Source organism: Theropithecus gelada, chromosome 12 (assembly GCF_003255815.1).
Source record: "Theropithecus gelada isolate Dixy chromosome 12, Tgel_1.0, whole genome shotgun sequence".
NCBI lineage: Eukaryota > Metazoa > Chordata > Mammalia > Primates > Cercopithecidae > Theropithecus > Theropithecus gelada.
This window is the reverse complement of record NC_037680.1, coordinates 112,913,945-112,935,594: the sequence shown is the minus strand read 5'-3', so window position 1 is coordinate 112,935,594 and position 21,650 is coordinate 112,913,945. Positions and strand designations below refer to the sequence as shown.

General features: G+C 42.6%; 1 protein-coding gene across 3 annotated transcripts in view; it reads left to right on the top strand.

Annotated features, from left to right (window-relative positions):
• The window catches only part of IQCA1 (IQ motif containing with AAA domain 1), a 164,418-nt gene that overhangs the window by 103,384 nt on the left and 39,384 nt on the right, over positions 1-21,650 (top strand). For all 3 annotated transcript variants that reach the window (XM_025404697.1, XM_025404696.1, XM_025404695.1), the window contains 6 exons: positions 652-758; positions 929-1,021; positions 5,860-5,927; positions 8,798-8,880; positions 17,643-17,750; positions 21,075-21,274. In XM_025404697.1, coding sequence (XP_025260482.1) covers positions 652-758; positions 929-1,021; positions 5,860-5,927; positions 8,798-8,880; positions 17,643-17,750; positions 21,075-21,274 — 659 coding nt within the window. The remainder of the gene's footprint in view (positions 1-651; positions 759-928; positions 1,022-5,859; positions 5,928-8,797; positions 8,881-17,642; positions 17,751-21,074; positions 21,275-21,650) is intronic.

The window sequence follows — 21,650 nt, the reverse complement described above, 5'->3', positions numbered from 1 at the left end:
TCATTTGAAGAAAAAAAATGAGATAAAACATTATAAAAGGGGTCACCTATGATTGTATAATCCCACCATTAACATATTGTTCTTACATGATTATAATAATACAGTAGAATACAATTGTATCACACTTAAAAAATATTGAGTAAAACAAGGCCAGGCGCGGTGGCTGATGCCTGTAATCCCAGCACTTTGGGAGGCCGAGGCGGGTGGATCACGAGGTTAGGAGATCGAGACCATCCTGGCGAACACGGTGAAACCCCATCTCTACTAAAAATACAAAAAAAATTAACTGGGCATGGTGGCGGGCACCTGTAGTCCCAGCTACTCGGGAGACTGAGGCAGGAGAATGGCATGAACCCAGGAGGCGGAGCTTGCAGTGAGCCGAGATCGCACCACTGCACTCCAGCCTGGGGGACAGAGCAAGACTCCATCTCAAAAAAAGAAAAAAATATTTTTACCTCAGCAGTTTTTTTTCTTTGTTTGGTGTATTTACAAGCACATATATGAATGTCATCTGTCCAGCTTATTTTACTCAAACTTTTATCCTATGCAATAGCATATAAAGTGAGGCTTATGTTTATATTGCAATAACTGTTTTCACTAACCTACATCTTTTTAAAATTTTTTCTTTTTCTTTACCCTTCTGGAGTATAGAGATCTGGATGAATAAAGATGAGTCTTGGAATTTCTCTCAGGACTTTGATCCAGAACTGATCAAAGAGGAAAAACGGAAAGAATTAGAGTCAGAGATCAGGGTACAGGTACAGCTATGTTTATGGTGTAGTAATAGCAAATCATTTACTTCAACCATTCTGCTTCTTTACAATTTCCTATTAATGACCTACCCCATAATTTAAGGGATTTTTAAACTTCACAAACAAAACACAAGACATGCAAAGTGACTTAAAAGTATTGTTTTGTATTCTCCTAGGTTGATGAGTTGATGAGACAGGAACTAAAAAACTTAAAGCTAGCTGTGGACAGAGAACGGGAGCATCCAGCAAAAGTAGGAAAGAAGAAGAAGGTGAGTGGGGAAGGACCCTGCAGAGGGGTGAGGTGGAGCCGATTCAGTCATGAAAAGCAGCCCCTGCCATTCTGTGGCATGTCCAGGAGGGCTGCCTGTTGCCAGGACACCTCATGGGGAAACATGCCTGCCTTTGGTAAATTTAATTGGTCCACCATTTAACCTTTGGGCCTGCAGATTCATAAATAGGATAAACCCAACCATCTGAGAGTAACATCTCCCAAGCCCTGGTCGGCTACAGATTCATATTACCCAAGCCCCACCGATAGAAAGAGAACTATCAAAAGAGCCAAAGCATATTCCCCAAATGGTCTCCCCTCTGTTCCTGTACATAGAGCTATAAGGGAGGCCAATGGTAATGAGTAGGATTTTGTGAGTGGGGGAATCATAGGGAAAGGAATTGGATGAATTGAAGTGTAAGTTGCCACCAATCCATCTCACAGTGGTTTAGAGTAGCTAGTTAGATCAGAGTATTTTAAGTTCTTTTAGTTTGCCCCGTGCTTCTACCTTCATTCCAGAGACAGCCCTGTCATTGGGGCCAGATACCCAGAGTAGAGAGTGGAGAGTTCTCCTCCCTGTCAGTGCTGGCGTGAGCACAGGCAGCCTTTGCTTGTATGGCAGCTTTCTCCACGTTCCATGACTGAGCCACTTTTCCTGTGATTCACACATTTTCTCTTAGAGATTTCCACACATTCAGCTGCATTTGTGACTACTTTTGCTAGATCAGGGGCCATGTGGTCTTTTCAGGATGACTGGCTCTTGATCCATTTTGTATTGATATTATGGTTTAACCCTGAAGGCAGCTGAATTGGTGTTCTGAAGATCCTTCACTGTAAGCTGAAAACACCAATTTAATAACCATCCATAGACGAAAGTACCTTCACAAGAGCTCTGGGATTCAGGTGAGAGGCTGCACACCCGGGTGGAGCACAGAATCATAAAAAAAAAGATGCATTGAAAAGAGTAAGAAAGAAAGTTTCACTTTACCCATGTCACCCCAGAGCCCACACATCCTAGTGCCAAGAGAGATTTCCTAGACCCATGAGTTCTATCTTGGAAGAAAGGGACAGAGAAGTGAACATCTGACTTTACCATGGAGCTCAGCACCAGGCCTGTGGACCCCAGTACCATGGGCCTCCCACAAACCCTGACACCAGGTCCATCCACAAAAATCAGTATTGGGCCTGTCTTTGGACCCCAGAACCGTGAGCCTCCCACAAACCCTGGGTGAGCCTTGCTTCTGTGGCAGCTCTCTCCACTTTTGTGATAGCAAATGTAATAGCAAGTCATTTACTGCAACCATTGTGCTTCTTTAGTTTTGCGGGTCCATCCACAAAAATCAGTGTTGGGCCTGTCTTTGGACCCCAGAACCAGAAAAGAATCAAAATGTAGCACTACAAAACATCATTCAGTTACAAAGCAACTTGTAACTTGAGAGAGGAACAAAAGAACCTCAAAATACAAATAACAAAATGGCAAAAGTAAGCCCTTCCTTTCAAAAATTACTTCAGATGTATATAGATTAAACTCACCAATCATAAGATATAGAGTCACTGAACGGATTTTAAAAATTCAACTATATGCTATATACATGTAATTTACTTTAGATTTAGGGACACATAGGCTGAAAGTGAAGGGATGGGAAAAAGATATCTCATGCAAATAATAAGCAAAAGAGAGAAGAAATGGCTATACTTATATCAGACAAAATAGACTTCAAATCAAAAACTGTCACAAGAGACCAAAAAGATCATTAACTAATGATAAAAGGGTCAATTCAATAGGAAGATATAACAAGTATAAATAAATATACACCTTTAATCAAAGCACCTAAATATGTGAAGCAAATATTAACATATCTGAAGGGAGAAATAGACAGCAATACAATAATAGTAGGAGACCTCACTATCCCATTCTCAGTAATGAATATATCGTCCAGACAGAAAATCAATAAGAAAACAGCAGACTTGAATAGTACTAGGAACCAAATAGTCCTAACAGTTATTCTACCCAGCAGCACCAGAGCACACATTCTTCTCTAGTATACATAGAACATTCTCCAGGATGTATTACATGCTAAGTCACAAAACAAATCTTAATAAGTATAAGAATATTAAAAACATTCCAGGTAACTTACAACTGCGATGAAATGAAACTAGAAAACAATAACAAAAATAATACAGAAAAATTCACAAATATGCAGAAATTAAACCACACACTCTCAAACAACCATTGGGTCAAAGAAAAAAATTTGAAGGGATATTAGAAAGTATATCGAAACAAAAATGAAAGCACAACAACCAAAAATTATAGGATGTAGCAAAGGCAATACTAAGAGGGAAGTTTTTCACCATAAATGCCTACATTAAAAAAGAACAATCTCAAATAACCAACATACCTCAAGGAACTAGAACAAGAGGGGAATATTAAACCCAAAGCTAGCACAAGAAAGGAAATAGCAAAGATTAGAGCAGAAATCCATGAAATAGAGAATCGATAGTAGGAAAAAATGATAAAACTAAGAGTTGGTTTTCTGAAAGGATTTTAAAAATTGACAAACTCTATGCTAGACTAAGAAAAAAGAGATGAGATTTAAGTAAATTCAGAAATAGAACAGAGGAAATTACAACCAATGTCAAAGAAACAAAAAAGATCATAAGAGACTATTATGAATAATTAGATGCTAATAAGTTGGACAACCTAGAAGAAATGGATACATTCTTAGAAATATACAACCTACAAGACCAAATCTAGAAGAAATAGAAAGCCTCAACAAATCAATAACAAAGAGATTAAATCAGTACTCCAAAACCTTCCTGGGATCCTGGAAAACAAAAGGACATTAGGGAAAAATTAGTGGAAACCTAATAAACTTTGAGTTTTTGTTGATAATATTGTGCCAATGTTGGTTTCTTAGTTGTGACAAATGTCCCATAGTGATGTAAAATGTTAATATGGAAAATTATGTGAGAGAGATACAGGACCTTTCTGTACTACTTTTGTAATTTTTCTGTAAATCTAAAACTGCTATACAATTAAAAGGTTTTGTTTGCAGATGACATTATTTTCTTGTGGAAAATCCCAAGGAATCTACCAACTCCAAATCAACTTATATCAGCAAGGGTGCAGGATATAAGATAAGCATGCAGAAATCAATTGTATTTCTATCTATTGTCAATGAATACATAGACACAAAAGTTAAAATGGAATATGCTTTTAAATCACTCAAAAAATGAAATACATATGTGTAAATCTAACAAAACAGATATACGACTTGTATGTTAAAACTGCACAATGCCAGTGAAAGAAATCAAAGCAGATCTGAATAGACAGACATACCATATTCATGAATTAGAAGACTCAACATAGTAAAAATGTCCATTAGGATATTTTTATAGGATAGGATTAATGCAATTCTATCAAAATACCAGAAATATAATTTGTAGGCATAGACAAGTTTATTCTAAAATTGCAAAAGCAATTCAAAGGAGGAAAGATAACTTTTGAATAAGTAGTGCCAGAGTAACTGGACATCTATAAGCAAAAAGAAATGAACCTCAACCTAAGTCTCACACATTATATAAAAATGAATTCAAAATGGGTCACAGACTTAACTTTTAGAAAAACAAAAAGAGAAGACTTTGGGGACCTAAGCCTAGACAAAGAGTTCTTAGAATTAGCATCCAAAACACAATTTTAAAAAGGAAGTATTGGACTTCATCAAAACTAAAAATGATTGCTCTGTGAAAGACCCTGTTAAGAGGATAAAAAGACAAGCTACAGACTGGGAGGAAATATTTGCAAACCACATATCTGACAAAGATCTAGTATTCATATACTAACGTATATAGACCTCTCAAACATATAAACATATAAAGAACTCTCAAAACTCAAAAGACAAGCAACCCAATTAGAGAACGAGTGAAAGACATAAAGAGACATTACACTGAAGAGGATGTACAGATGGCAAATAAGCACATGAAATAAGCACATTTGGAGCATGTCCCTCTAGGCCATCACAAGTTCCTGAATGCAAAGCCCCTTGGGAACTAGAGGTAGACTGTTGCCTGGCCCTGAGGGCTCCAGATTTGGGGCTAGATGCTAACAGAGAAAGGTGATTGGGTACTGCCTTAGTCTGTTCGAACTGCTATAACAACGTTCTTAGGCTGAGTAATTTATAAACAACAGAAATTAATAGCTCATAGTTCTGGGAGCTGGGAAGTCCAAGATCAAGACACCAGCGGATTTGATGTCTAGTGATTTTGTGTCTGGTGAGGCCTCATTATCCACTTCAAAGATGGTTCCTTCTAGCTGTGTCTTCACATAGTGGAAGGGGTGAACAAGCTCCCTCAGACCTCTCCATGAGAGTGGAACCCTCGTGACCTAATTGTCTCCCAAAGGCCCCATCTCTTAATACCTACCTTGGGGGTAGGTTTCAACTCATGAATTTTGGGGAAACACAAGCTTATATCAGGCACCAAAGGTGAACACAGCTTGACTCCGTGTGTGCACACAGCACTTTCATCCTTTGTGGGACACCAAGCCAGAGCCCAGAAAGCCAGAATGCTCTTCCCTCTTTGGAATTTGGCCCCGTGTAAATTCCACAGTGGGGATCTCACGTCTATCCACACAAGGACACACCTACATAAGCAACTTGGGATGGGATCTTCCAGGACAGTCCCTGCGTCCATGAAAACACTGCGGCTCCATGTTCATGCCGCCACAGTTAACTTTCCACCTCCCACCACCCCCAGAAAACAACGTGCTTAGCTAATTTCTAGGACTTATTTGCTTGCCTGTTTTGACTAAATTGTTGGTTATTTCCTTTTTTTCCAAAGAAGAAAGGAAAGAAAGGCAAAAAGAAAGAGAAAAAGACAAAGAAGGATAAAGATCTGACAGCGGACAGGTGAGGAATGGACTCGTTGTGTTGTGACGCATGTGAGAAGAGGGTGCCCCAGAGAAGAGCACAGAAAACCCCAAGAGCACCCCCTCTGTGGTGCCACGCCCTCTTCATCCTCCACAGTCCTGTCCCTACAAATCCCAGACTGGAAAGATGCCTGGGTGGCCCAGAAGGCAAACCTGGACCCCCATGACTTCTGACTTCATAACTTTTTTTTTTTTTTAAGTTTTAAAATTCATGGAAGGGGTGTTGTTTAAATTTTGTGTTTAAGAAATAACAGCCTGGTGAAGCTTTTGAGGAAATATGGAGACTCTGAGTACCTACAGGGCAGGAATCTGTCCAAGCGCCTCTGCTGGGGCCCTTGCTCCTGCCGCGGAAGGAATGAGAGCAGTGAGGCCCAGTCTCAGGAAGGGCTGTGTCCTTTCTCGGAGCTTCATGGGCCCAGCTTCAGTGCAGGACGAATGAATTCAGTGTTCATTTTTAACTTGACGTGGCCTGAAAGTGCTTTAACACTGAAAATAAATAGTACCTAGGTTTTCAAATATTATCAAGGAATTTAATTAAAATCCCTAATAAATAATGTAGGAAATAATTTTGAATGTGTATTTTTCTTCCCATGGGTCTTATTAATGGGTCAACACCTGTCGCTCCCCTGTTGGGGGTTCCCTCCCCTCCCTTGGTCATGTCACTCTTCTGTTTGGGCGTTCCCTCCCCTCTCCCTTGGTCCTGTCGCTCCCCTGTTTGGGGGTTCCCTCCCCTCTCCCTTGGTCCTGTCACTCTTCTGTTTGGGGGTTCCCTCCCCTTGGTCCTGTCGCTACCCTGTTTGGGGGTTCCTGCTTCTCCCTGTGTCCCAGCATTACTCTCCCAAACTGTTCGAGAGAAGCTCTGTGAGAGAGAAAGCCCTGCCTAGAGCTCTCTGAGGGGGAAGAGGAGGCCAGAGCACCCAGAGGGGCACCGGGCGTCTGTAGCCTCCAGGGAGGCCAGAACACTGCTGTGGCCCTGGCAAGCAGCCCCTGGAAACACAGTCACGGGGAGTGTGGGTTTCTGCTCTCTAGAGAAATGGCTCTCACAGGACATCCATAGAGGGAGAGGGCTGCGGTTTTCTCCACTCAAGTCTCCACTGTTTGAGAAGCAGTTCCAGGTCGAGAAGCTGTGGCTGGAGGCTGCCTAAGAGGCAACTGGTCAAGTGTTTTGAGTGTCAGGTGCCCCTGTTCCTGGGGAGACACACATCTGTCCATGTGCAAACACTGGCACCTCCTGGGACAGATTTGGGGGGCAGAGGGGCCTCAGAGTCCCATCCCTTGAGGAAGGTGCAGCCCATGCTCACACACAATGCCACGGTGTCTTCTACTAGCTTTTTTTTTTTTTTTTTTCTGAGATGGAGTCTCACTCTGTCGCCTAGGCTGGAGTGCAGTTGTGCTTTCTCAGCTCACTGCAACCTCTGCCTCTGGTGTTCAAGTGATTCTCCTGCCTCAGCCTCCTGAGTAGCTGGGATTACAGTTGCCCACCACCAGGCCCAGCTAATTTTTTTGTATTTTTAGTAGAGACGGGGTTTCACCATGTTGGCCAAGCTGGTCTCAAACTCCTGACTTCAAATGATCGGCCCCCCCAGCCTCCCAAAGTGCTAGGATTACAGGTGTGAGCCACCATGCCTGGCCTCGGACTTTCTTAATATCGTTTGTTCTGATTATGTTAGAGAATCTTCTTCAAATTTATGTTAATATTTTATACCTGTGTTAAGTGTTTATGTTAAATAAGTATTCAAGTTAAAACACTGCAGTTGATGCCTTCTTGATATATATGGGTCAAATATTGCTATCCCAAATTCCGCTAAATTAAATCTTTGTTAACTTTCAGCAGAGGGCATACTACTTTAAACATGTTTGATGGAATACAACTCCAGTCATCCAAAGACTGGGCTCATTGGATTAGCATTTCCCCTAATAGTATTTGGCTTGAATCTAGCTGATATTCTCGGGTATCTTTTAATCACACTAACTTGGGTCACAGGACAGTCAGAAGAACTGTCTAAATAAAGTTGTATTTACAGTTCTCAACTTAGAGAAAGACCAGAGTGGGATGGAAGAATAAAGAAGAGGAAAAGACAAAACATCTCAAAGGATTATACTGAATAATATTGGAATTTAGCCTATCTACTTTATGCAAGCCAAACCCAGCGCGTATCACTGGGAGTTTCATCCGTTACGTGGGATAGATACTATGTCCATTTTTTTCTCAATTAGTATAAATTACCAATGTGCTGGCTATATGCCCAAGGTCCTTTTAGAGAAGTGGTTTTGACATCTGTAAACACTCCATAAAGTATAACACCCTCCTAAAAAATCATCACCCTCATAGCTTTAGACGTTTTATCTTCCATATAAGAATTATCTTCAGTCTCATCCTTTGTTCTTTGTAGATGTTTCTTTCAAACAATTGTGCAATTGGGTTAAAAGGAAACATAAATTTCACAAAGGATTAATGACGTACTACAGCTTGCAGATGCTAGCCGAATATATAATTATAGGTCCATTGCGTTACTATTATTGGGTAATTTCTAATTCATATTTGTGCCATCATGAAGACTGATGGAAGGGCAGACTGCAGGAGTTATAGCTGGTCCCAGACGCCCAAAGATACCATTCTTATTAATGGGAAACATCAGATACACACATGGATGAGTGAAAGTATTGTTTTTAAAAAGCCTAATTTATCCCCAAATTGTAGAAACACTTCAAAACTCCTTTTATTTGCATATGAACAAATGTACTTGGAAATAGATCTGGTTTAAGTTCTCCACATATGTGATCATTAACAGAAATACTGCTGATTTCTGTGTGTGTGACTCTGGAACAGACACTCTGCTTTCTCCCCAGGACCATCGAGTCTCTGTATAAGGAACTGGTGGAAGAAGGATTACTGATCCAAGCTCTGAAAGTCAACCTCTCTGATTACATTGGTGAGTACACAAAGAATAATGCATGTGTGTGTCACGTGTCACCTCTTGTGTTTTGAAATCCCAGCAGCCAGAAATATGTTTTATTTACATTTTTGTTCAAGCCAAAACCTGGCCCATGGTGGCTCCTGGTAAATGTTGGATTGAATTGATTCAAATAACCTAAGAGGATGCTGTGAACTAACAGATTCTCTTAATAAAATGGTTGCAGCTCTCTCCCCTAATGTAATAGAAGCAGGTTTTTAACCTACTAGCAAGGTTCCTCAATGCATTCTTTCTGGCATAATCTGATTTAAGGAGATGGGGAATTGTTTATGATTTCACATGTAAAAAATGCACCTGGGGCAGCACCTAAGGCTTCCACAACACACTCTTTACTGGAGGAATTATTTCCAAAAGATACCTTCCAATAGAGACACAAATATTGGGGAGGAATGAGGTGGGGACATTTGTTATCACAGCCTCACCTAATGGTTTTCTCTGAATTTTTAAAAAACACGATGATGACCTGAAAACACACTTAAATCTTAAAATTCCTCATAACTGTACCACCCTAATGCAGTTATTAGTTTTACTTTTATGAAGAAATTACCCCAATGGATGACAACATTCTCCTACATAACCACAGAAGGAAAATCACTCAGAAAATCAAACAATAATGCAATACTGTTACCTAATATACAGTGAACTTTCAGCTTTCCCAATTGTCCTGATAATGTCCTGTATACATACTTGTCTTTCTGCATCCAAAATCCAGCCAAGGATGGTGCGAGTGATTGTTGTGTCTCTTCCGTCTCCCATAATTCCTTCCTTCTGGAACAGTTTCCCAGCCTTCCTCCATCTTTCACAACACTGGCATTTTTGAAGAGTCTGAGCTGTTCACAGACTGTCCCTCAATTGAATGTGCATCGTGGTTTCCTCATTATTTGATTCAGGGTAAACATTTGAGAGGAAAACGATGGTGTGTCCCTGTCAGTGTTTCCCACTGGGGGCACCTAATGCCACTTTGTCCCATCGGTGATGATGTTAAGTTTAATCTTGTGGCTTAGGCACTGTTCCCTCTATTTCTCCACTGTAAAGCATCATCTTTCCCTTTATAATTAATGAACAATGAATCCAAGGGGTGATATTTTGAGGCTGTGGAGATTCTGTTCCCAGCATCCTTTCAGGCAAGCGTTTTAGCACCCACTGACAATTTTTATCTGCATCAGTTATTGCCGTAGCAGTTGTAAAGTGGAGATTTTTCTCTTTCTATCATTCCTTCTACATTGAATAGATGTCATTCTTCTGTAAGGAAGTGTATAGTCTTTTAAAATTGTGTTATCAGTGTAGACACATGGATTCTTTTTTTATTCAATGTATTATCTATGCCTATCATTATCCATCCTGATATTTACATTGACCCAATTTTGGTCTGTGAGAGCAAGAAGGCTGGCATTCTCCTTTGATCAAAGGATGGTTATTTTAATCCCTTTTTGAGACAGCCTTGGTTTCTTCTTGAGGACTTTAAGGAGCCCTCACATTTCCTAATAGCATAAGAATTTTGCCAGAATATATATTGAGATATGTTTTGGGTTTCTATTTATTTTACTTTCTGTGTTTCTTCTTCAGGTGCTGGAGAATTTTCTCCTGTGCCTTGATTCTGTTTTGTTAATTCTGTTGATATTTTTAAATGGCTATTTTTAACAGAACCTTCTCTTATTTATGGTTTGGATTTGTGAACAAAAGATCCTAGTGCCTAGTACAATGCCTGGCACATGGTAGATTCCCATTACCTATGTGTGGACTGACTTCTCAACTAACTATTAGTTTCTTATCCCTTCTGAACTTTTTCAATGATCTGTCAATTTTCAGGAAGCATCTTTAAGATGCCTAAGGTCAAAGTGGATGGAGTCAGCCATTTAAGAGTGACTCTGATATGGTTTAGATCTGTGTGCCCACCAAACCTCATGTAGAATTATAATCCCCAGTGTTGGAGACAGGGCCTTGTGGGAGGTGAGTGGATCATCGGGACAGTTTCTCATGAACGGTTTAGTACCATCCTCCTTGATACTTTCTTCGCGGTAGTGAGTTCTCACCAGATCTGGTCATTTAAAAGTGTGTAGCAGTCTGGACACAGTGGCTTACGCCTATAATCCAGCACTTTGGGAGGCCGAGGTGGGCGGATCACCTGAGGTCAGGAGTTTGAGACCAGCCTGACCAACATGGAGAAACCTCATCTCTACTAAAAAAAAAAAAAAAAAGCCGGGAGTAGTGGCACTCATCTGTAATCCCAGCTACTCGGGAGGCTGAGGAAGGAGAATCGCTTGAACCTGGGAGGTGGAGGTTGTGGTGAGCCGAGATCACGCCATTGCACTCCAGCCTGGGCAACAAGAGCGAAACACCATCTCAAAAAACAATAATAATAATTTAAAAAATAAAAATAAAAGTGTGTAGCACCTCCCCCTTTTCTCTCTCTTGCTGTAGTTCCCACCATGTGAAACATCTTGCTCCCTCTTTGCCTTGTGTCACGATTGTAAGTTTCCTGAGGCCTCCCCGGAAGCTGAGCAGATGCCAGCGTCATGCTTCCTGTATACCCTGCGGAACCATGAGTGAATTAAACCTCTTTTAATTATAAATTACCCAGTCTTGGGTATTTCTTTATAGCAATTCAAGAACAAATTCATACAGACTAAGTGAAAATGACTCAATCTAACCAAAGTAGTCAAATATCCACCAAAATCTGGCACACTTTGACCTTGTCCATATTTTCATTTTTTCCCAGTTAAGGTCCTTAGCCTGAAAGATGGCAGTGTATCTTCCTAAATCCTCACATCATAAAATAGAGGAACTAGAAAACAAGACCAAAACCCCCCAGGCAACACTTGCACCACAACTAAATGACAAATTTTCCTCATTGAGCCCCAAAGGACAAACTTTAGAGACACCAAAGGACCTGAGAATAGGAGACCCCAAAATAACCAGAGAGCAATGGGCCAGGTAATGTGCAGTGGGCCAGGTAAGAATCAAAGCTGAAACTAGGAGGGGTTTTGCCCACCTCCATAGCAGATGAGTGCAAAGGACCCGAATAAGAAAGTGTGAAGGGGCTGGGACAGTGACTCACCCTAGTGCCTTCCTCCACAGGGCCCATACTACGAAGAAACTCTTGGGAGTGAAATCAAAATTGAACAGGATGGGAAAAGTAAAGATGAAACATAGAGAAGACCCAGAAGAAATCAGGGAAGGGGACCAGAGCCAGAACGTCTCAGAAAGCAAACCACCACATTTTTAGCATCTATAAAGATGACAGAGGAGGGAGCCCCTGTGAAACTGGAAGAGCTATCCTGCGCCACACTTCCTTCTAAAAGTGTTGGACTATTCGCTCATATAAATTTGAGCAATGGAAAAGTTCAAGGTCAAAGCCCATGCAAAATTATCGTAAGAAAAAAAGAATAAGAAAACATTAACATCCCAAAACGACATCTCCACAAAGCAGGTCTATACTGAAACCTACTATTGCAAAACAATATACATTCAGAGACTGGGTGCGGTGGTTCATGCCTATGATCCCAGCACTTTGGTAGACTGAGGTGGGCGGATCATTTAAGGTCAGGAGTTCCAGACCAGCCTGGCCAACATGGAGGAACACCGTCTCTACAAAAATTACAAAAATTAGCCAGGTGTGATGGCACACATCTGTAATCCCAGCTACTTGGGAGGTTGAGGCAAGAGAACCGCTTGAAGCCAGGGAGGTTGCAGTGAGCCAAGGTTGTGCCAATGCACTCCAGCCTAGGGGTCAGAGCAGGACTCCATCTCAAAAAAAAAAAAAAAGTTAATATACATTAAAAAATTATAGAAGACGTGTGAGAACAGCATAAAATAGAATAAGTAAAACCCAGAAATGAGGTGAGAAATCTCAATAAATATAAATAAAGGGAAAAATGTTATAGAAAAAAAAACAAATTATAATGAATACAAGAGCAAATAAAAATAATAAATAATGCTTTAGAAATAAAAGGCAAAAAGACAAATTTTTTAAAGCAAAATTAGAAATGAAGGATATTAAAAGAATTCAAAAGAGCATATCAAATATTGATGACAGACAAAGAAAATCCAACATACACAGATAATACGAGTCCCTAAAGAAGAAAATCAAAGCAAAGGAATCGAAAAAATACAAAGAATTTCGGCTGGCCACAGTGGCTCCCACCTGTAATCTCAGCACTCTGGGAGGCTGAGGCAGGAGGATCTCTTGAGACCAGGTGTTTTAGATCAGCCTATGCTAGCAACATAGCAAGACCCTTTTTCTACAAAAAAATAACAAATAAAAGCTAGCTGGGCATGGTGGCACGCACCTGTAGTCCCAGCTACTTAGCAGGCTGAGGCAGGAGGAGCGCTTGAGCCTAGGAATTCGAGGTTGCAGTGAGTCAAGATCACACCACTGCACTCCAGCCTGGGTGAAAGAGCAGGACCTTGTCTCAAATTGCAATTTTATAAATATATACAATTTTAATTCATGAAAATTTCTTTTAGGCCTTTTCCTGTTTAGAAAAAGAAAGCGCAGCTCGCTGGTAATGCTCATTTAACTTCATGTGAACATGCTGTTTAAGGCTGAAGCAAATCTGACTGATTTTCAACGTGAAAATAAAATGTAGAAACTGTTCTTGGAGTTATTTCTAAACAGAACTAATATCAGAATCATCTGAATCATCAGAATTGTCTATTTCGGAGAAAATCAGATTCATCAAATGAATCTTCAGCCAACAACCATTGGAAAACAATGCCAAGATCATGCCTAGGAATGCTACGTTTCTTAGCATTTGATATTTTCAGCAATCAAGAATTACTATATTTTCTAAATGGAAACACCACTACTGAAAACAGAACGCTATAAATAGAATGATGTCTTTTGTTTCTGAAGTCAGTATACTAGAGCTATGCGAAAATAATAATAAAAACGAGATGCTTCGTGGCAAAGTTTTCTTGGGGTAAGTGCTGCAGCCAAAAGCATCTCTGGTGAGTCTTCTCAGGGCAAACAGGAAAAGGGTTTAAATGTTTAAAAAACATTAAAACCACATAATGAAAGACCACACTGTCTATCTGAGAATATTGACTCAGATTGATCAAGAAGACAGTCTATTGAAAGTGCCTTTGGGCATCTGTGTAAAAGAGATCACAGGACTTGGAAAGGAAAGAACATTAGATTATCGTCAGACTTTTCCACAGCCATGCTTTACACCAGAAGTAAATGGAATAGCATATATAAGATGCTCCAGGAAAGGAAGCAGGATTCTAGGATTTTGTACCCAGTCAGGTTTATTTTCAAGTACATAGGACACAAACTGATAAACATACAAGAACTCAGCGATTTTCCCCCTGAGCCCTTCCTGAAGAATCTGCTAAGAATGACCTACTGACAATCAAAAATGGCACGAGAGACCTTGGCACGAGGATTGGTAGTGAGCATCCTCCATGTACCCATAAAACCAATAGAAGGTGAGGGCTTCAGAAGAGAGAGTATGGTGCCTAACAGCGGTGTGCGCTGCCAACATGGCATTGCAGACTTTCTGCCTTAGGGGGACTGGGCTCTTTCACAGCTGGGAGCTTCTTCCTGATCTCATAAACTTGGGGAGCTTGGGAATGGCCCCCTGCCTCTGGAAAGCACATTGCTCTCAACACCCAGCTAAGTCATGCCTCGTCATCTTGTCTAAGAAGAGAATTAACAAGATGAGGACCCAGGCACCCTCACTCACCCTTGGGTTCCCTGGTTTCGAATTTATTATCTTGTTTCCTTTTTAACACCTTGACAGCAGAGGCATGGCCCAGAGGGTTCCTCTGTTGCCCATTCCGTTGCTCCAGAGGTCTGTGCTACAAAGCCTCAGTGCTCAGAGCCCTTTATTTCTTCCTGCTTCTAGAGAAGGAGAGAGGGTAGATGTGGGCTGTTCCTCCCTAGCCCTTCATCCAGGCAGGGCAGGAGCAGGGATCCCCAGACACAGAACGTGGTTTCCCCAATGGATGTCTCCACCAGGCCAGGAATGCACTACACAGATCCACCATGCTCAGCCACTGGACACAGAGTTGCTTTTTATAGTCTTGAGATTTGTAATCCCACTCTTTCCTCAACACCACTGAACTCCCAACAGTCATTAGAATCACAGCAGATGAGAGCTACAGGAGACTGAAGGGGAGGAACGGACCCAGAGGATGCGAAGCCTGCATTGCAGAGCTCGGGAGGACCCCTTCCTCCAGGCCCAGCCCTCAGCTCCCACAGCCCACCCCCACCACCCAACCCACTGCTTGCTGCACCCTTGCATGGCCACCCTGCTCCAAAACTGGCCCTGTGCCCAGCAGCAAGCACCTGCCACAATCGAGAAATAGCAATTTCCTTATTTTCTTTAAATCACCTTAATTTAGCTTCACAACCCCTATACTAACAAGGTGATTTAAACTGTCCTTCTTACCAGTCCCCACCCCTACCCCTAGATATCGTCAAGGCCCCAGTTCCCAGGTAGCACCAGGCTGCAGAGATATTCTGGGGGCTGGTGCCCATGGAGACCCCCTAGACCTCCAGGGCCTAGGGGCTGGATGCCCGCTGCTCAGGGGCCACTGACCAGTCTCTCCTCCCAGGCTCAAGGAATCTCTCCTTCCTCTCGTCCTTCTGAGGCTGCCTCCCTCCAGGATGCCAGGCCTTTCCTTACTCTTTCTGTGCCTCAGTTTCCACTACTATGGGATGAGGTCATTACAGCGAATGCCTCACTAAATCGCTGTAAACATTAAGCGAGTTGCTGGATGGAGCACCCCAGGCTGCACCTGCACGACATTCAGCTGCTCCCAGCTGGCGTGTGGTCGGCAATCTTTGGTGATTCTTGGTGTAAAACCATCACCTCCCTCTCTGCTTTTTTCTTCATGTGGTGCTCTGCCTCTGTGCATGTCTGTCTCTGTGTCCGAATTCCTCCTTTTTTATAAGGACACCAGTCCTGTTGGATTTAGGGTCCACTCTAATGACCTCATCTTAATGAAATCTATCTGCAACAACCCTATTTCCAAATAAGGTCGTGTTCTGAGATGCTGGGGATTAGGACTTCCACATAGAATTGCAAGGGGATTCGATTCCACCTGTCATGCAGCCCCTGTTTGGTTTTCTGCCCCTTGTTCTGGGTTTCCTGGCATTGTCATGCCCTCTATCCCAAACGCCTTTTCATCTGCCACTTTCTTCTTCCCTCCCCTGTGGAAGATCTGATGTCTGTGCAGGGAATCCTGAACTCTCCAAGCTCCGAATGCATGGATGGGAAGGGGCATGGCTTGTACGCGGGGCTACTGCAGACACAGGAACGTGCTTTCAGTGCGAGTCTCAGAACTTGGCAGGCAGCCCAGGCTACTTGTGTCCTTGCCTCTGTTAGAACCAACACCCACTAATTCAACTGAATGTAATTTGTTTAAACAAAATCTGTTAGGTTCTAGAAAATATGGTGCGTCTGGAGATTAATACGGGTTTAGATAAGCAGGAAAATTGGGGTCACTTTCCTGTCACCTTTAATGTCGTGTTTACTGGCAATGAGCGCTGGATTTAACGGTTGTTACAGGATCTCTTTCTATTCTAGTGGAGGCTAAATTAACCACTCTTCTATTTATTACCTGCTCATTAAAAAGTGTGGTATCTGAAGCCGTAATAGATGCTTTCATTATCGCTCATTCTCCCAACCAATACCCATTGTCCTTGCCAAGGACTTTTTTTATGTGGAGGCTCTGAAAGGCTGCCCCCCACCCCACAACAAAACAGCAGTCACTGTCTGAATTTTAACTCTGATTTCCTTAGCATTTGAAAATGCTTAAAAGCTTGGGATATTTTCAGTGTTTCCTACACACATCAATGTGCATATTGTACTTGCCGTACACGTGTAGCATCCGAAGCTCTGCAGGACCAGGACTTGCTATAGAAAGAAAGCATCAGGGAAAAAAATCCAGACACGATGATTCATTCATTGAATATTTTTACTCCAGATTCAGATACAAATCAAGAGAGAATCATATGAACCTATAAAGGTCCATCCTCATGACAAATGGAGACAGCCAAACTAATTTTCTTGGTGACCTTATCTAAATTAGTTAGAAAATAACACTTCAGATTTATGACTAGTTACAATTAAGCCCTTTGATATCTTCTAATTAAACCTGTAAAGATTTATTTCTAGATTATTCCTTTGGTAATCTCTTAAAAATATAAAAATGTAAATGAATATTACCCTCAAAAGGAGATGTTTCTATTTATCCTAAATTAGACTCATACCCTTCCTTTCAAATGACTGCATTTTACACTCAGATTTACACTGCTCCAATACAAATTCTACATTTTTTGTAGAATTTGATCTTAAATAACTTATTTTTAAAGTTTGCACAAATGTTATACATAATCTCTTGGAATGTAAATAAAGCAAAGCCCCCTCTATTTCAGCCTTTTTTGTGTGTCCTTCTTTTTAGCACTTTGCCCCATTTCACGTAACTCAATATTCAAATGTTGTTTTAGGAAGTATTAGGAGGTTAATATAATAGTCAACATAATTCCCAGTTTACTCTAGCTAGTAGAGCAGGGCTTTCTTGCCTGGATAGTTTTTCTTCAAACCTTTGTCTGAGAAAAGAGGTGTTCTTCATAATGACTCTCCTAATAGGATTCTGTTTGCTCTGAAATGTTAAATTTGTATTCTCTGATCGTTTTTGCAGACCAAAATTATGCAGCTCAGACCAGCGCTGTTTTCCATTTCTTTTTCCTCTGTTTCTTTTCTCTCCAGGTGAGTACAGCTACCTGGGGACTACTCTTCGCCAGGTATCCATAGAACCCATGCCCTCCCTCCTGGATGTCAGACAGCTCATCACGTTGTACGGAATCTGGCCATTAGGTAAAGACTCGGCGTGCGCGGATGTGCCTTTTCCAAAGCAGCTTGCACCACTTGCTAGTTTGGACGGTGTGTTCCTGTTTGTCAGCAAAAGTGCACTGCAGCTTAACTTTTCCTTCAGAGAATTCTGAGCGGGCACAGTTTCATTTTGACAGTGTGCCCACGAGCACACAGAGTACTGCCAGGGGGAGCACTTCTGCACCCTCTCTGTGTGCCTGCTTAGCAGTGCTGGGCTGGAGGACATACGGGCAGTGAGCTGGGGAGATAACAGGCAAAGCAAGTACCTGCAATTACGATTAATTGAATTAGAGAACGGGCTAGGGCTACCACTTGCCTTTTACCCACAGGCTCCTACTACTAGGTCCTAAACAGAGGCAGCCTTTCAGGAGTCAGTGCAAGTGTATTTCATGGATCTAAAGGATCACCTTTAAGGCCCTGCCAGTTTTCACCGAAGTCTACTCTCACTGCTAAATGAGGTTCAATTGTGACTTTTTTCAGACAGACACACTAGAGCTCTGTGGTGTGCAAGTGATGCAGGAAAGATGGGCTCTCCGTAACACAGATATCTGCGGCTCACGTTCGCTTTTTTCTTTTTTTTTTTTTTAATGGCTTTGATATGTGTATGACCTGAATCACCTGGGGCAGGGACGGCAACTGCAGCCAGGAGTTTCAGTTCTGACAACAACTCTCAAATAGAAGTCACATTCTGTGTGTTTAATTTGCTTTACAATGAGATGGGGGTAGTTCAAACCCTTAGTGTTCCACTTTGACTTCAGAACTTAAGCCTATTGGCAAGAAATAGTTAATTCCTCTTCTAAATTAATGTCAGAAGTAGTAAATGGAATTTACTACTATAAATGGAATTTGCGATTAATATATATGTGTGTGTGTGTGTGTGTGTGTGTGTGTATATATATATATATATTTTTTTTTTTTTTTAAATGGTGGCCACTGCCCAGACTAAAAACCCGGCCACTCAGCAGAGGACCTTGAGAACGTCTCGTGGCCGCTTACATACCTGGCCAGGAGACACCGGCTGCAGCCTAGGGCTGGGTCTTAGACTCTGAAACCACCTTGGTAGGGAAGAGGAAGCCCAGGAAGTATCTGGTCAGCATCCACCTACCCTCCTGGAGGTATCGCTGCCACACAGAGATCATGGAGAATGAAGGGAGGAGGCGTGCTCCCAGAGCAGAAACCATGTCTGCTGTTTCATCGCCTGCCAGACGCCTCCAGGTGGATGTGGTCCAGCTTTTACTGATTCATAAGCAGTTCCAAGATGCAGAGGCACTTCCTTGGAGTCACAGGGCTAGGAAGGGGCTAAACTGGGTTGAGGACACAGAACACTGGCCTCCTTGTTATCTCTTAATCCTCGGAAAGTTGAACAGGGCTCAAGTGCGAAAACTGGAACCATACTGTGTCTCTTGGTAGCTCTACAAGAGGGACAGGAAGAGCTGTGGACACTGGCACATGTGTGTCCTGCCAGCTCCTGGGCCCTCTGCCCACCTTTGCTCTCCCTGAGGTCAGCCAGGCCCCAGTTGAAGAGGCCTCCCTGGGACCACCCTTTTCACGTCTCTGGGTGACCTTGGTGACCACCTCCTTTCTCTGGAAGGCCACTGCCTGTGTCACTGCCACACACACTCCCAGGCCCACTCACCCGCCCCTGCTCCTCTGCCTCCTGCCACCCCCTCCCAATCCAAGACGCTGTCCTCAGCACTGTTCTCTCCTCCCTCCCCCGCTCCCAGAAACCTCTCCTGGCCCCCTGGCTTCAGCCAGCAACCCTGGCACCTGCCGTCCCACACAACCTTTCAGGGCCCCTGACCGCTGGCTCCTCACCCCTCCCTGTGCCAGCCTGGCTTCCCGGCCCCACGTGAAGCCTGCCCACACACCTCCTCACTGCATGCTACCATTCTGCCCGTTCCTCAGAGGCCAGCCCAGGTGCCCCCTCCTCCTGGAAGTCCAACCTGAGTCCCCCACGGGGAGCAGTTTCTTCTCTGAGCTCCCTGTGGCTCTCCTGGACCTTCACACCGCTTGCCTCCCGTTCTCATTATGGCAACTCAGGTTCAGCTCCGCCCCTGGCCTGAACTGTCCACAGCAAATCCTGAGTCTTTTCTACATTTGTGTCACTCCCCGCCACAGCCCCCACTCCCATGGGCCCCGCCCTAGCTCCCAACCAGGGCCAGCACAGAGCAGCCTTTGATACCCAGGTGTCCAATGCAGGGCACATGAATGGCATCTCTCTCCTGTTGTGGAAAACAGCCTCTCCTTTATCCCGTTAGATTGCTGCAGCCCCTACTAACCACAAAAAAAGCACACTCATTGAATTACATTTTGAAGAGAATTTGCTCAAAACCATTTTCTGAGTTGATGTGGAGAATGGTAGGTAACCATAAGAATGACATGTCTAATCATCACTTAAAGTTTCTGTATCTTTTCAATATACAAGAAAAAAGAAAAGCATAATCATTTTATTGGCATTTACAGATTATCAAAAAGAGCCCATTAAGTGACAGAACGCAAACTAACATGATAATAAATGATTTGATCGCAGCACTTTCCAGAATTTAATCCCATTCACTTTTCAGTTGCTTTGTGCCCAGTACCTGCTCTGCTTGTGTTCTCTGCAGTGGAGAAGACCCAGACCCGAGGCCCCTTCTGGGCACTAAGGAAATTGACAGTGGTGGAGAACACAGGGCATGAACCTCCGAATGACTCTAATCATCCAAGTCACTTTATTACCAAGTGTCAGGTTAACTCTGCCGCTCCTGACAGCTAGAAACCAGGGCAGGAGAAAGAAGTTCAGGCTACTGCTGCCTGGATCTCCGTCTTCCCTTTATCTCACAAGACTCACTAAATGGTAGGCAAGAGGGTTGCAAGGAAATAAACACTTAGTCAACCTTATCATCTGTGTCTCCACATTCCTCTTCCCAAGCTTGCAAAGAATTTAATGCTGCTGCTGACAAGCAGAGAAAGCACTCAAAAAAAAAAAAAGAAAAGAAAAAAAAAAACAGCCAAAGGTAAGCTATTGCAGGAATGCTCTTTAAAAATTATGATTTTAGGGGAAATACTGATGTGGAGAAGGGGAGAAGAAGGGTATTAAGGACCCACAGAGACCCTATGGCTCCACCACGAGCCCTGACATACAAATTAAAAGTGTCACGGAGCCAGCTGGGATGGAGGCGTGTCTCTGGTTTGAAATGCTTTCGACACCTTTATCACTGTTGCAGAAAGTGGGGTCACATGATGCAGTTTTGACCTTGAATTATCCTAGTTGAAGAACCACTGATTTTCTTGGCAGAACATTAGCACCTTTGCCTCTGCCTTTTTTAGGTTCTGCAGCAGTGCATGAGAAAGCTCCCTTGGTGAAATCGCTGCTGTTAGCCGGGCCGTCTGGGGTAGGGAAGAAAATGCTGGTCCATGCCATCTGCACCGAAACAGGAGCCAACCTCTTCAACTTGTCCTCCTCTAACATTGCTGGGAAATACCCTGGCAAAAATGGCCTCCAAATGATGCTGCATGCAGTCTTCAAGGTATTGATTACATTTCTTGGTTTCCAACTCTCCTCCCTTTCAAATTACATTTCTAAACCCTGCAGACAATTTCTGTTGGCAGACAAGCATGACTCTCTTACATTTCCTCATTGTCTACCCCTGCAAATTACTTCATTATTGCATATGGCCAAACACAGACAATTAGAAACAACTTCTTTCTTTCCGTAAGCACCCTACTGTGCCATCCTGATCACCCTCCCTCTGCCACAGGAACCCTTCTGGAAATGCTTTCATGTCTCATTGAAAATTAAACCCACAATTGCTTTGTTTGGCCCACCTCACTTTAATAATTGGCATCAGGTAGAGATATTTGCATTATTTGGATTCTTCCTTACATGACATGAGTTACCAAGGT